This window comes from Callithrix jacchus, chromosome 1, assembly GCF_049354715.1.
Source record: "Callithrix jacchus isolate 240 chromosome 1, calJac240_pri, whole genome shotgun sequence".
Taxonomy (NCBI): domain Eukaryota; kingdom Metazoa; phylum Chordata; class Mammalia; order Primates; family Cebidae; genus Callithrix; species Callithrix jacchus.
The window spans coordinates 111,183,326-111,199,122 of record NC_133502.1 but is presented as its reverse complement, the minus strand read 5'-3'; the positions used below and the strand labels follow the sequence as shown (position 1 = coordinate 111,199,122).

The window sequence follows — 15,797 nt, the reverse complement described above, 5'->3', positions numbered from 1 at the left end:
TGCCATCCTACAATGCTTCCTGGCCTCCATGTTACTGAATCAAGCATTCTAGAAATTCCTCTGACATTTCCATTTCTCTCATATCAAATTGATCACCAAGTCCTGTGGTTATACTACTCTGATCAATTAATATTGTGAATCACATAATGAATTTTCTAATATTAAGCCATTTTGAATTCTTAGGATAAACTCTTTGAAAATATGTTTCTCAGATTAAAAAAATAAAGTTTATTTATTGTGAAGAATTTTTAGAATCCAGAAAATAAAAGTTATCTGTAATTCTACCACAAGAGATGATTATTAACATTTTGATGTATTTCCTTCCAGGCATATTTTTGAATAACTTTAAAAAATTAAAATCATATACATTTTATATTTATTTTACTTCATACGTAAGAGTGCTTTACATTAAATGTTTTTCAAAAATAGGATATTGATTTTTTTAAAAGCAATAATTATATTGAAGTTGTAAATATTCAGTCAGTACGAACAAAAAAAATCCTATCATAGTATTTGCACAAATGTTTATAGCTCTTGATAAAATTTTCAGTGACAACATCCTACACATTAAAAAAGGCTGAATCAAAGCTAACTTTCCTGAAAGTGAAGATGATGTGCTATGAAAAATTAGATGACTCAAAAAAGCTTCTGACGATTATAAAGCCAGTGATGTCACAGATGCATGTAACTGAATATAACTGTTGTGAAATTTAAAAAAGGTTTTGTTTCTAAATTAATATTTTATATTTATAAAATGTGAATTAACTAAATTAATAAACTAAATACAAATATAGGGGAAAAATCAGATTTCACTGTGTTATAATATTCTATGATACACTGTACCATTTACTATTGGGTGGTAAACTCCACCTAATTTCCAGGGTAAAAGCAGCACAAGAAAAGTAGTCAACAAATAGTGTAAAGGAAAAGTTAGGAAAAACTCTGAAGAATGTTAAGTACAGATTAGACCAGAGAAGCACTGTAGTGAAGGCCCTACAGCCCTACACAACCCCCATACATACCAGGCTCCTGTCATCCAAGAGTCTAGAATGCAATCCAAGTCCAGAATGCCTCCAACTGGAAGCTTTAATGACATCTCCTATTGTAGATGTATTTAAAAGAGTATACCACAGGCCATTATCCTGAGCAAACTAACACAGGAACAGAAAACCAAATATCGCATGTTCTCACTTCTAAGTGGGAGCTAAATGATGAGAATACATGCACACACAGAGAAGGAACTGGAGCTTACCAAATTTGAGTGGAGGGTGGGAAGAGGGATAGGATTAGGAAAAATAACTAATGGATACCAGGCTCAATACCTGGGTAAGGAAATAATCTGTATAACGAATCCCCATGACACATGCTTACCTACGTAACAAACCTGCACATCCTGCAGGTATACCCCTGAGCTTAAAACAAAAGTTCAACAACAACAACAAAAAAACTCAGAGGAGTTCTACCAATATAGTCATCATTTTGCTAAGCTTTCTTCTTAAGCATACATCAGAAACCTTCCATCAAGCAGGTATAGCCACAAATTTTTACTGTCTTGTCTCACACCTCTATGAACTCTGTGCCATAATTCAGTCTACAGGGATTTTTATTATCTCATCGTTCCCCATGACTACAAGTTGGTCCACTCCCCATAGATGGAATTTGGTAATGCAGAAATAGCAGGTATTCCAGGTCCCTTGTTAAGATATATCTATGCCAGAGTGGGAAATAAAACACATGAAAATTTTGGGAGCGTACTACCTTCATACCATTCCTAGGGAATCCAAAGTGCTTTGGCAACTAGTGTATCTCCTCTGAAGTAAAAGGCAATATGCATTTCCACTAAGAAACAGGCACAGTGAGACTCTGGGAAAGGCTATTGATCTGGCCGGGTGTGAAAACAGCAAGGCTCTGGTATTACAAGGTAATATATGGGAAGTTCACAACACACAATGGCAAAAATTAATCACCTGCAGATGTTAAGTCAGTCTTTTTCCTCAACTATCTCATTATTTGCATGACAGTTTCATAAACTCAGGGGTCATGGTAGCACAGGTTTGAGATTATGCATAGATTCAACAGTGTAGGCTTTCCCCATCAAGGATGTTCCGGTATCCTAATCCAGTTTAGCGACTGAACACCTAATTTGCCAGTAGCAAAAGACACCAAAATCTCAATATGGCACAATGCACTGCAGACATCAGTCAGCAATCAAGTAGCAGGTTAATCACCTTGGTTCCATTTCATCTCAGAGGGACTGGATATTCCTCACTGGAACGGGCCCACTCTAGATCTGAAAGTGCCCTCCCTCCTTTCCATGCCTCCAATCAGTAATTTTTCTGTAGTCTTACTAAATGAATTATTCACCACACCACATTATTTTTTGACCCAGAAACTCATTTTACAGCAAAAGAAATAAGACTAGGGTTCATGAAATTCACTGTTCTCATCACGAACATTACTATCCAGAAGCAGCAGGTTTTATAAAATGGTGAAATGGTTTACTGAAGATTTCTAGTGCCAGATGGCTTACAACACTTTGTATTATTTGGCTATTTTCCTACACAAAATTGCTCTGAACAAGGCACTCAGCTTACAGTAAAAGTGAAACTGTTTCTCATTTACTATGTTTCTCAGGGCTTCAAAGCAACCAGCTTTCAGAGTGCCAACTGGGTGAAAACACCTTGAGGAATGTTGTTTCACCAGATGCAGTACATGCTCTTAAAGAGCAATCAGAATATGGTAGTATTTCTCTTTCAGCAGAAAAACATGGGCCTAGAAAGCAAGAACTGTAGGCGGTAGTGGCAACTCACATATCACAAGTAAGATTCATGTGCAAATTTTTTTTGCCTTCTATCCTTATGACTCAAGGCTCTGCTCATTTAAAGATTTCACTATCAGTCCAAGGGAGGCCTGTGTATTCATTTTTTTCCTATTATAAATAATGCCACATTGATTTTATGTTGAAAAACTTTGCCTTTATTTCTTCAGGTACTATTCTTGAGTTAAATACAGTATTTTTTTTCTTTTTTTTTACAATAAAAAGTATGAGCAAAGTGAATATTTTATGAAAAATTTGCAAAAAAGGAAGGGAAAAAATTGTAAGTAATATTTTTCATATTGACATAACTGAAGCATAAATTAAATAAAAAATTTTAGGTAAAAAAAAAAACACCAATAGAAAAAGGATTTCAAAATACTATTTAAAAAGTTCATGAACATATTACAAATAAAAACCATGCTTACTAAATTAACAAACTACTTGGAATTAAAAGTTTTAAATCTTAACACCCAACACTTCCCAGTGGCATTTTCATGCCAGCAGTATCATAATGCCTAGAATTCTCAGAACACACCATGCTGTTCCCTAACTGCCTTTCTCATGCTGTTGCTGTTGGCTTGCCTCCCTTATACATGAAAAACTCCTATCTGTTCCTCAAAATCAAGCGCAGATGCTGGCTCCTTGGGGAGGCCTTAACTTATATCAACCACCCTCTTACCCCTTTTCCCCAGTAGAAAAAAACTATTTCTCAGTTATTTATATATACATTTCTATTACTATATTTATCTGAGTAACAGTTCAAGGATCTGCCTGAATTATAAAGCATCATATCCAAAACCTGAAAAAAATGAATACTAATCTTTTAACCAATAGATAATCAGATTCCAAGAAAGCAAAGAGGAAAATGAAAAAAGACTAGCTAGGAAATGGAAAGAGGCTATGGAATACATAAAGTGGCCTTAGAATGTAGTACTATACAATAGTAATTTTGCTTCTTTTTGCAAAATATATTGGGTTTGCTGTCAATTAATTTTATTTATAACAAAAACAAATTCTAAAACAATATCTATACAGCTGTGCCAGAAGTATTTACAAAACTGGAGTTTGCCACTTTTCTTTTTGCCTCTCATTTTATAAATCCACTTATTGCACATGTACATATGATACCAAACATTACCAAGAAGGAAACCCAAGTAGTAGACTTACCAAAATGTCTGATTTTTTGCTCATATTTTTGCATAAATGATTCTGATTTATCTTCAACTTCTGTTTCTTTTCTTTTATCTTGATTAATAAAACTCTAAAAAAAATTTTAGAAACTTAAATCAGATTTTAAACTCTAATTGATTCTTCTTTCTCTGATACTGAATACCTAGCAATTCTTCCTATGTACAATATATGTGGTATAGTATCATACTGATACTACATGATTAAATTCATCTGTTAAACTTTTTTTAAAATTAAAATTTTCTTATATGGGAGCCTTATTAATTTTGTTTAAAATGATGTATATGTGGAAAATTATAGGTTCATCTTAGAAATCATACAGAAAAGCAACTGAACTAACCTTTTTGGTAAGCTGAATTTCTCAATTAAAAGCAGGTATAGAAACATCCTTTATATTTTACATGCATAATTTACTTTTGCATTATTTATTTCCTATAAATATTTGCAAATCTTGCCTAATCTTTTGAGTTCTTGCTGGAAATAAACTCAGAAATTCAAAGCATATAGAGAATAAAGTATATTTACTATAAATTCTTTATTAAGACATAAATCAGAAATAGATCTTTATTGCATGCCTTTTTTTTTTTGAGACAGGGTCTTGTTCTGTCACCAAGGCTGGAGTACAGTGACACAATTATAGCTCACTGTAAGCCTCAACCTCTTGGGCTCAAGTGATCCACCCACCTTAGCCTCCAGAGTAGCTGGGACTACAGGTGTGAGCTACCATGCCCAGCTAATTTTTAAATTTTTGTAGAGATGGGGTCTTGCTATGTTGCCCAGGCTGGTTTTGAACTCCTGAATTCAAGCAATCTTTTTCCCTTGGCCTCCCAATGTGCTGGGATTACAGGCACGCGCCACTGTACCTGGTCCTTTCTTGCATTTCTAATAAACGTCTTAGAAGAGGCCAAACGGTTTGATTCTTAAGTCAAGTACAAATTTCTATTAAGGAAGTGCTTATTCTCATTTAAATAAGTCATAAAATACACCAAGAATAAAGTTTGTATCTAGCTAGAAAAACTGACAGAAGTTTCTTAGAACATTCTGTGATCACATTTATACTGTTATCATCACTGCCAAAAATGAAAATTGCAAACTAGATCACTGCCAGTTTACAATCAGGAAGCACTCAAAAGGATCTCAAAGTAGCACTCAAACTAGATCACTGCCAGTTTACAATCAGGAAGCACAGACATAATTAAAAAGAAAAGATTTTGTTCTGGCCAGGCACAGTGGCTCATGCCTGTAATCCCAGCACTTTGGGAGGCCAAGGCAGGTGGATCACCTGAGGTCTGGAGTTCAAGACCAGCCTGGCCAACATAGTGAAACTCCATCTCTACTAAAAATACAAAAAAATTAGCTAGGCGTGGTGCCAGGCACCTGTAATCCCAGCTACTTGGGAGGCTGAGGCATGAGAATCACTTGAATCCGGGGGGGAAAAGTTGCAGTGAGCCGAGATCACGCCATTGCACTTCAGCCTGGGCATCAAGAGTAAAACACTGTCTCAAAAAAATAATAATTTTTCTTCTTTGTATAGTCTGCCAGTCTACAGTCTATCTACAGTCTAGATAGATCAGCACTGTCCAATAGAAACGTAATCCAAGTTGCAAATGTAATTTAAAGTTTTCTATTAGCCACATTAAAAAGCAAAAAGAAACAGATGACATTGATACATTATTTTATTTATCCTAACATATCCAACCTATTATCATTTCGACATGTAAGCAATACAAAAAAATTATTAATATTTTACTTTTTTTGCTACTAAGTCATTGGAATATGGTGTATATTTTACATTTACAGCACATCTCAATTCAGACTAGCCACTTTTCAAGCACTCAATTGCAAATGTGGCTAGTGGTTATCAAGTTGGATAGCATAGATCTAGACCAGTTCTCTCAAGTCTCAAGCTCCCAGACAAAACCAGTGTAGGATTTCAGGCAAATAACTGGAACATAAAGATAGTCCTAATTAATTTGTGAGATAAATGTAGGCTATCTTAGAACCTAAGTTTAAAGAAACATTTTCTTTGTGACCACTGTGTTAAAAGAGAGACATTAATTTTACAAAACAAGAAATATTACTTTGAACATTCCTTCTGGAAGAAAAAATTATTTTAACAGTTTTGGGATATAAATGCAGAACAGAAAATAACAAGAAGATGTACTCCTTTCAAACAATATATACAGATAAAGCAAATGATTCAGATAAAGAATAATCCTATTGTGGAGGGGGAGAAAAAGTATATATAAATTAGTACAGGCACAGAGAAAGTTCAGAAAGATATGACTCACTGTTAAAGTACTGATAGGATTAGTGGTGATGTACATTTATCTATGTGTGTTACTGACTGCTGTAGCAGAACTAGAGCTGGTCCAGGGAAAAGCAATTAAGAATGCTCATGAGGGTAGGTAAAAGCCAGGAGGACAATTAACAAGTAGGTTACATGCTAATAAGTCTAGAAAATGATGGTAAAAGATAAGATTCATTGTGGACTTACAGAAAAAATGAGCAGTCTTTCCCTGAAACTTGAGGGTGAAGTACAAATATAAAGAAGTACCATTTTACAAATTAGTAGAAAATGACTGAATTTCATTGCCCCATAAGTTACAGACTAAAGATTTAAATACTTATTTTCTAGGTGCTACATATCATGTCTTCAAAGGAGTGTGGATTACACACATGAATGTATTTGTTAAAAATTTACACCTTCTTACAATAAAACAAAGCCTAAAGCAGAGTAAAAAAAAAAAAAAAAAGAAAAAAAAATTTTTACACTTAAGATTCGTGCATCTCAAAGTATGTAAATTTTACCCAAAAATTAAACAAAAAGTAACAGTAATATGCAGGAATGGGTGTAGTGGAAGGTACAGATGAAATGAGAATGGCAGAATGATGACAGCCGTTGATGTGGACTGTGGGGTTTATCTGTTTACCTTCTGTATGTTGAAATTTTCCACAAAAAAAAGGTTGAAAACAGGTTTAAAGTCCAAATTCACTCCTAGATGATATATCCATGGGCTAATTAAGGAAAATGAGGAAAATTGAAGGCCTCTTTCTCCCTATTCTCTGATGTTTCAGACCTAAAGAACACTCACAGTGGATAACATACATAATATACATTTGTGGTAAAGCTAAAAGCTTTTAGCGTCTATGAACTGTGTTTCTTTCAGCCATTATGGGATAGTGAAAAAAATCAACACCAAAATATCTGTACCCATCAGCATGTTCACAGACTTCTTTATAAATGTTTCTCCAAAATAAGGCTTAATATACACTATTTTTCTTTTTTTTTTTTGAGATGGGTTTTCACTGTTGCCCAGGCTGGAGTACAGTGGCATGATTTTGGCTCACTGCAATCTCCACCTCCTGGCTTCAAGTAATCCTCCTGCCTCAGCCTCCTAAGTAGCAGGGACTACAGGCACACGCCACCATGCTCTGCTAATTTTTGTATTTTTTTGTAGAGACGGGGTTCCATCACATCACCCAAACTGGCTTCGAACTCCTGGACTCAAGTGATCTGCCTGACTCGGCCTCCCAAAATGCTGGAATTACAGGTGTGGACAACTGAGCCTGGCCTATTTTTCAATACATATCATTTTATTCCACATTTAAAACATTCGTTCACGAAGTTATTAGGCTTTGCCTTTCCCCCACTTTTTAAGCATTTGAAAATCAATCTTTAGAAACTTTAGTTTTCAAATGGAATACTGAGGTATAAAACCCTGAAGTCTGAATACCATGTGATTTTAAAAGTGTAAGCCATCATTCTTAAAGGCACTTAATAACGGATATTCAACATTTCTCTTTATCTTGTCTCTCAATCCCACAGTCAGGAATTTTTCACATTTAATCCACCACTAAGTTATCAAGTCACTCTATTCATTTTTCTAGTTTCTTCATTTATGAAAACAAGGTGGTTGAATTAAAGGAACTCTAAAGTAGTGACAATAAATGTAGCAGGTACAAAATATGAGATATGGAAGAAAATATTTCATAACTGATATATTTTCTTATCCCAATAAATATCAAATTTTTCTGAATGTTGTTTAATATATGTAATATTTGTTGGGCAGTACATTTATATAAATATGTATTTGAGACTGGTCAATTAACTGCCTAGAGTCTGTAGTTCTAGAGCAAGAGCTCTGAGATGTTTTGACTTTCATAAACTTTTCAAGTCCCTTTCACTAACTGTCAAAATTGGACACTGTTTATGGGATTCTGCTACTTTGCTAGCAAATATGCACAACTGGTTTGCACAAACATGTAAGTTTTTCTTCTTTCATTATGGCTCCATAAAAGGTCATACCTTATTAAAAACATCCTTGCTAATGGCATCCATGCTCCACAGACACATCTTTTCTCTTTGTACCAAAGCCTCTTCTTTCTGTCGCCACTCTTCTTCCCGTTGCCTCAGTTCTGATACTGCTGTTTGTGCTTTGGCATGCTCCTGATCCAAGGACTCAGAATTATGCAGTGCTAAGCTACCAAGTTTCTGTTGAGCTTCAGCGAGATTCCACTTGCATGCTACAGAGCTCTTCACAAACTCTTTCTGCTTTTGGCAAGCCAATTCAATTCCATGGCTATACATCTGGATAAAAACAATATTTGTAAGAAATGAAGAAAGCAATGGATGTTTGTGTAGCACAGTTCAATTTCTTTTTAATTCAAAGGATTTCTGTACAATAATTTGGTACATAGGATATCCTGTGTTCCAGATCTGCAGTCATGTTTTTATATCTTGGTCCTTGTTTCATCAACTAGATTCTAAACTTCTTTGTTAATTTACACCTATGCCATGACAACAGCAACAAAAAGCCTGGCAACTATCACAGTGTCATGCATAAAACTAGTGCTTAACATTTAATTAATAGTCTTCATAATCCTCAACAAAGGGAATGAGAATGAGGTTTAAATCTAGTTCACCACCTCAATACTCAACATGCTGACAACCAGACCTTTACAATTTTGTTCTGCAAATTCGTCACTCCAAAAAAACCTCCTTTCATCTATAAGTAATTGTTTCTTGGTTTCTATTTTCTATCTGTATAGTTCCAATCCTTGGTGATTTAAGAAGTTCTTACTGGAAATTTCTATTTATAATTGATTATATCTGACAGATATCCTTTAACTTATTCCTAATCAAAATAGGCAAAGTTAACTTTCTTTGAAGTGCCAATGGTCTACCACGCTGACTGTACTACTCAGAAGAGTAGTAATTAGTTTTAATATTTACTTAATTATTACATGTAAAGTACTGTTATACACATTCAATTCTCTATATTCCTTGGCTCTATAAAGCAAAAGCTGAAGGTACATTCTTCATGACTTCTTCATCAAATGTAGATCAACTTCAAACATTTTATTAAGAATAATTTCTCGGCCGGGCACGGTGGCTCAAGCCTATAATCCCAGCACTTTGGGAGGCCGAGGCGAGTGGATCACGAGGTCAAGAGATTGAGACCATCCTGGTCAACATGGTGAAACCCTGTCTCTACTAAAATACAAAAAATTAGCTGGGCATGGTGGCGCATGCCTGTAATCCCAGCTACTCGGGAGGCTGAGGCAGGAGAACTGCCTGAACCCAGGAGGCGGAGGTTGCGGTGAGCCGAGATCGTGCCATTGCACTCTAGCCTGGGTAACAAGAGCGAAACTCCGTCTCAAAAAAAAAAAAAAGAATAATTTCTCTCCAATCTGTTCCCATATCTGGATTACTCTTTAAGCCCTGATTTTGGGAGGCCGAGGTAGGTAGATCACCTGAGGTCAGGAGTTCGAAACCAGCCCGACCAACATGGCAAAACCGCGTCTCTACTAAAAATCAAAAAATATTGGCCGGGTGCTGTGGTGAGTGCCTGTAATCCCAGCTACTCGGGAGGCTGAGGCAGGGGAATCACCTGAGCCTGGGAGGCAGAGGTTGTGGTGAGCCAAGATTGTGCCACTGCACTCTAGTCTGGGTGACAGAGTCAGACTCTGTCTTGGAAAAAAAAAAATTAGAAAAAGAAGGAAAGATGACAATATTCCAAGAAAAGTAATACGGATACACAGAAATATCTTGCATTTTCAAATCATTTGGGAGCAAATATTCTTTTCTCAACTGAAACAATTCTAAAAATAATTTATGTCTAAATTCTCCACAAACTACCCAGACAACATTTGGCCATTTGGGCACACTATCCAACATGTATTCAGGTGATTAAATAAAATATTATGTCACATTCTAATCCATGAACATACAGAAGTTTTGGAGGGACATTAAACATGGTCTTCCTTTACATTAATTGGATCTTAGAACTACATATCACATACTACATTAAGGAGTCTAGATCCCCCCATTTGACAAAATTAAGCCAAAGCTGTTTTTTAAATATTATAAAATGTAATTTAACATTTTATTTTTTCCAAATTGGAATATTTTTCCAAATTGGAATATTTCCAGATTGGAATATCTAAAAATTTAAGTCTTAAAGCCAGCAAGACCAATAGGTAGGTTTGTAATAAACACATGAACTTAGAATTAATAATCACTTTGCAAATTTTTTTTTGAAACGGAGTTTTGCTCTTGCTGCCCAGGCTGGAGTGCAGTGGCGTGATCTTGGCTCACCTGCAACTTCTGCCTCCCAGGTTCAAGTGATTCTCCTGCCTTAGCCTCCAGAGTAGCTGGGATTACAGGCACGCTCCACCACATCAGGCTAATTTTGTATTTTTAGTAGAGATAGGGTTTATCCATCTTGGTCAGACTGGTTTTGGAACTCCCAACCTCAGGTGATCTGCCCAACTTGGCCTTCCAAAGTGCTAGGATTACAGGCGTGACCCACCACTCCTGGACCACTTTGCAAATTTTAAAGGTGGTTTCAGACAAAGTTTTACAGTACTTCACAGGGTAGGCAGTGCAGTAGGTGGGAAAATATACTGGACTAGGAGTTGTAAGTGGGTTCTAGTTTTAACTTGGGCACTAACTAGTTATATGGTCTCTGGGAAATCCCTTTTAATGAGAGAGACAAGCTTACTTCTAAAATCTCTTCCAGCTAAACGAATTTATAAGTGCACAAGTAAGAAACTTACAGATATTTCTCTAGAATACTTCTGTGATTCAACCACAATGCAATGAAATTCTTGACACCTTTTTTTCTCTTCATATGCCTTCAAAATTGACAATGGTACCTACGGTTCACTCTTTCTTCCCCTCTCCCTAACACATCATGTGCTTATAATACATTTTGTATATAAAGATGACACTAGTGATCCAAAATTAGAGGGTGACTAACGACAGACCCATCAACTCTCATTCTGTCCTAAAAAAATGCCTTGTAGCTCCCCAGTAACTAGCTGGCCACAGTACAGACTGTGGTTATGAAACAGCATTTTTCTCTGTGTGAAGCCAACTAACCCTGTTAGCTGGGCATAAGATCAATAATCTCACGCTTACTGGCAAACAATTTAACTCATCCTCATTTAACATCTAGCAAAATAAGTCGAGAGGAAAACTACTCTTAAATCTGTTACACTCTTGGGAACCCCATTTAGCAAGAAGGCGGCAGAACACATATTAGTGTTCAGTCTGTGATCCTCAAATATACATCCAAAACACACATGGATTTGGAGAAAAAAACAGGACAAGGTGATATGAGTATGTATCTCCTAAGATAGGTCCCTGAAAAAAGGCTTAATAGTATATCACATTTGGATACGTTTCAAACACAGGAAGGCAGGAAAGCCGGATTGAAAACACAAGTAAGTATCAGGAACCTAAGAGAAGTCTGAAGGAAAAGGCAGATATTTGCGTATATATTTTCACTGGAGAATGACGTGAAGCAAAACTAAAAAAACAAAAAAGTAAGGCAAAAATAGGCGAATGGGAGAGGCGTACGCCAGCGACAAAAGCGAGGTTTAAAGAATTTAATCAGTTGTCCATGTGGGTGAAATAGGATGTGAAATCTTTGTCAGGACTCAGTGTGATGTTGAACTGCAATCATTCACTGTGCCTATCAACTGTGCACAAGTATGCTTAAGCCTTTAACAGAATAAAGTGCTCGGGGAAAGCCTCTCATAAGAGGACAAAGGGTCAATGTTACCGCACGGGCCGCCCCCAATCTGGGTGCTGACAGGAAGGGGAGATGTAGGAACGTATTCCAAGCGTGAGAAGCAATCAGCCAAGGCGAAAAAAAAAAAAGGTGTGCGTAGAGGTGGAGGTTGGTAATATAGGGCCACCCTGTCCCCCCTCCGAAGATGCTATAAAAGGGGTGGGATGGCATCAGGCATCAGGTCCCCGGCCCCCGGCCCCCGGTCCCCAGCAGTGAGGTGGGCGCAAAAAAGACGTAGAAGAGGGTCTGGGAGACGCGGCATTCTAGCGGTTTGGCGAAAACACCACTCCATCCCTCCGCAGAACGCGGCCCCTCTCACCTGGGCGCCGCTGCCCGGCAGCTGCGGGCAGCGGGGAGAACTGGGGGACACATCCAAGTCACTCTCTTCCTCAGCCTCACCCTCGGCCCGAGGGAGGCTCCAGGGGCCCGGAGGCGGCCACGGTTGCTCCATGTCCGGCTGCCCCGGGTCCTACAACCGCCCCCGGCCCTACAACTGCCACTGCCAACTGACTTGGCGTGAAGTGGAACCTGCTGCGCCGAGCCAAGAGTCCTAGCCGGCCGGGGCCGTTACCCAGAATCCCTCTACTGGCCGCGACGCCACTGCACACCCCGCGATAGCCTGGGCCTCGCCACTGGCGGACGGCGGAAGAAATAGTCGGCATGGTGCGTCACTTCCTGTTGGGGCGGAGCTGTGGCGGCGAGTCAGTGGACCAGCTGTATCTGCAATTGTATTCCTGTTTTAAGCACCGTTCTTTGGAGTATTTCGGCACTGGAGCTTTAACCGCTGATGGCGCTGTGGGTGGAGAAACGTTTGTTAGGTAGTGTTAGATATTGCTATGTGGTGTTCCCTACGCCGAAAACGGCGGGTCCCGGCCGCCGGGAGGTACTCAGACCAGGTGTCCACTTTGCATGTTGCTTGAAAATTACAACTCATTCCTTTACATTGACATTGAAGCCAGTGATTCTAAGGCAGAGCTGGGGTGGCAGGAGGAAAATTTTGAATAAGCGGAGCCAATTTTCCTCTCATTTCTAATTACAAGCAACAACAGAATTCTGAGAAACTTGGTTGGTTGGAGGAGTACACCAAAAATAAAGTGCCGGAGCGAGCACGGGTTCAAAAAATTAGGATCAGTACCGCTAATAGCGAACGTATAAGGAGGGCTTCCTGTATTCCTACGTATCTTGTTTAAGCCTAAAGATATGTGCTCTCTTTATCGCCTCTTTTTGAGACGAGGAAACAGAGGCAACATGCTCGAGATCATACATTTTACGAGGAAGAGGTAGGATCCAGCCCAGGGAGTTTAACTTAAAAACTTGCACGTTTAACAATCAGGTCTTGCTGCCCTACTCATAGAGACCCAAATAAAAAGAACATGACGCCATTTTTTGCCGTGTATTTAGATTGGCAAATTTGTGGAGTCGCTTAATACCAAATGTACACCAAGACGTAAGGAAATGATGTAAGAATGTCATTTGTGTAACCTTTTGGGAGGAGTAATTTGACAATGTGAGAGGCTTGAGCGGATTGATTCAGCAATTTCACCACCAAGAAAGTATGCAACAATTATTTTTGCACCAATATCCAAAGATTTATCTACAAAGATTTTTGGCAGCAATTGTGTGTGTGTGTGGGGGGGGGGGTGGGTAAGTAAAAAAAGCATTCTAGTTGTCCATCAATAGAGAAACTTAAATTATGGAATCTTAATACAGTGGGATATTATCTGTTTTTAAAAAAGCAAATTGTAGCAAAATATGCTGATACAGAAATACCTCCTAAAGGTATTGAATTTTTAAAAAGAAACTTGCAGAATTAAACATGTGTGTACCTATACAGAAAGAGGGGAAGAGAAAGAGATCGTATTTATTTGCGTGCAGTGTGTGTATGTGTGTGTGTGTGTGTGTGTGACATTCCTGGAGAGTATACAGGAAACTTAATGAATGATTACCTCTGGTAGGTGAGCCTGGGAAGGAAAGCTTCTGAGGATCTTTTCCTTTCCACATTTAGCTTCTCTGTACTGTGCTGTTTGAATATTTTTCTAATTAAAGTATACTATAATAATAATTATAACAGTACCAGATTACCATAAAATTAATTCATTACAAATAAAAGCTAGAATCACTTTTGCACCTAACCCTTTTGAATTTAGGGGTGAAAGTCACAGGAGAGACTGGAAAGGGAGGAAAAAAAAAAAAGAAAAATTTTTATTTTTGCTTCCATGAAGCCATAAAGTGCTTTGAATAGTGCCTAGTGTAAAGTAAGCCCTATAGAAACGCTGATGCCGTTGTTTTTTCTCATACCTCTTTCACTACTTCTCCTTAGTCTTCTTCCCTTCTAGCTGATCTCTAATTTTAGAGTTCCTCATATTTTGGCCAGTGGGGAGAATCCTGTTTATTCCTGTGGCTTTAAATAACACCTGTGTATCTATAATTCCCAACTTGAAATCCAAGTCCTGACCTTACCCCTGTGGTCCAGACTCATGTCTACCTGCTGATTTGACATCTCTTTTTAAATGGTTCATACACATCTTAAATGTAACACATCCACATCCTTGATCTCAACCCCTTCCCCAAACTTCTATCTTCTCTGTGTCAATCAATGGCATTACCGTCCAGTCCAAAACCTAGAGTTCAGCCTTAGTTCCTCCCTCTCCTTTACCTCTCATACCAACAGCAATTCCTGCTGTTTTTACTCCCAAATACACCTTGAATCTGTGTACTTTTCTCAAGCTTTACTTCATCCTCGCTAGGCCAGAACACTATGATTGCTTCTAAGAACTACTGTAGTAGTCTTCCTTGCTTCTGTTCCACTCTTGCTCCTTACAATCTCTTCATACTCTTACCAGAGACATTTTTTAAAAATACACAAATCATATCATGTCTCACCCCTGCTGTATCCATTATATGCTTTCAATGCAAATAACTAAAACCCCAGCTAAAAGAAACCTAAACTATAAGGACATCTATTTAACAAAAAGAACGATCCCAGGATAGGCTTAGCAGTTTGAAGAAGTCATTAAAGATTCAGGCTCAGGCCAGGTGTGGCGGCTTACACCTGTAATCCCAGCATTTTGTGAGGCTAAGGCAGGTGGATCACTTGAGGCCAGGAGTTCAAGACTACCCTGGCCAACAAGCCAAAGCACCGTTTCTACTAAAAATACATAAGTTAGCCAGGTGTGGTGTTGTGTGCCTGTAATCCTGGGAGATGGAGGTTGCAGTGAGCCAAGATCTCACCATTGCACTCCATCCTGGGCGACAGAGCGAGACTGTATCTTAAACGAAAAAAAAAAAATGATTCGAGTTATTTCAATCCCTGTCCCTCCTCTTTAGCATCCTAAATCTGTTGACTTCCATTTTCAGGCTTGTTACATCATGGTTGCAGGATGGTTGCTACAGCTGTGGACATCACATCAAAACATGGCAGAAGCTAAAGCAGGAAGAGAGAGGAGGAGGCAAAACAGCTTTATTCACTTGTGGCTCTCATGAAGAATAAAGATATTTCTCAAAAGCTTCTAGTGAAGTCCTTATATCTTACTGGTGAGAACTGGCTTAAATAAATTATGATTCATTCTCTGGAGCTGGATGCATTGCTACCTAAACAAAACTGGAGTTCTGTTAGCAAGGAGGAAGAGTGTCAGGTAGGCAATCACCTTCTCTGCCATAACTGATAAAGTTCCTGTGCAACCTAGTGGCAGCCTAACTCCTGAATGTCA

The 15,797-nt window shown here is 38.1% G+C and overlaps 2 protein-coding genes across 6 annotated transcripts in view; one reads left to right on the top strand and one right to left on the bottom strand.

Annotated features, from left to right (window-relative positions):
* CDC37L1 (cell division cycle 37 like 1, HSP90 cochaperone) overlaps positions 1 to 12,708 on the bottom strand; it is a 29,728-nt gene extending 17,020 nt beyond the window's left edge. For both annotated transcript variants that reach the window (XM_078368438.1, XM_002742902.6), the window contains exons 1-3: positions 12,407 to 12,708; positions 8,316 to 8,597; positions 3,986 to 4,079 (exon numbers count right to left, since the gene is read on the bottom strand). In XM_078368438.1, the coding sequence (XP_078224564.1) occupies positions 3,986 to 4,079; positions 8,316 to 8,597; positions 12,407 to 12,538 (508 nt within the window). In that variant the 5' untranslated portion in view covers positions 12,539 to 12,708. The remainder of the gene's footprint in view (positions 1 to 3,985; positions 4,080 to 8,315; positions 8,598 to 12,406) is intronic.
* A 2,736-nt stretch (positions 12,709 to 15,444) lies between these two features.
* The window catches only part of SPATA6L (spermatogenesis associated 6 like), a 71,113-nt gene continuing 70,760 nt past the window's right edge, over positions 15,445 to 15,797 (top strand). For all 4 annotated transcript variants that reach the window (XM_078368427.1, XM_078368426.1, XM_054255879.2 and 1 more), the window contains exon 1: positions 15,445 to 15,722. The gene's annotated coding sequence lies outside the window, so the exon portion shown is untranslated. The remainder of the gene's footprint in view (positions 15,723 to 15,797) is intronic.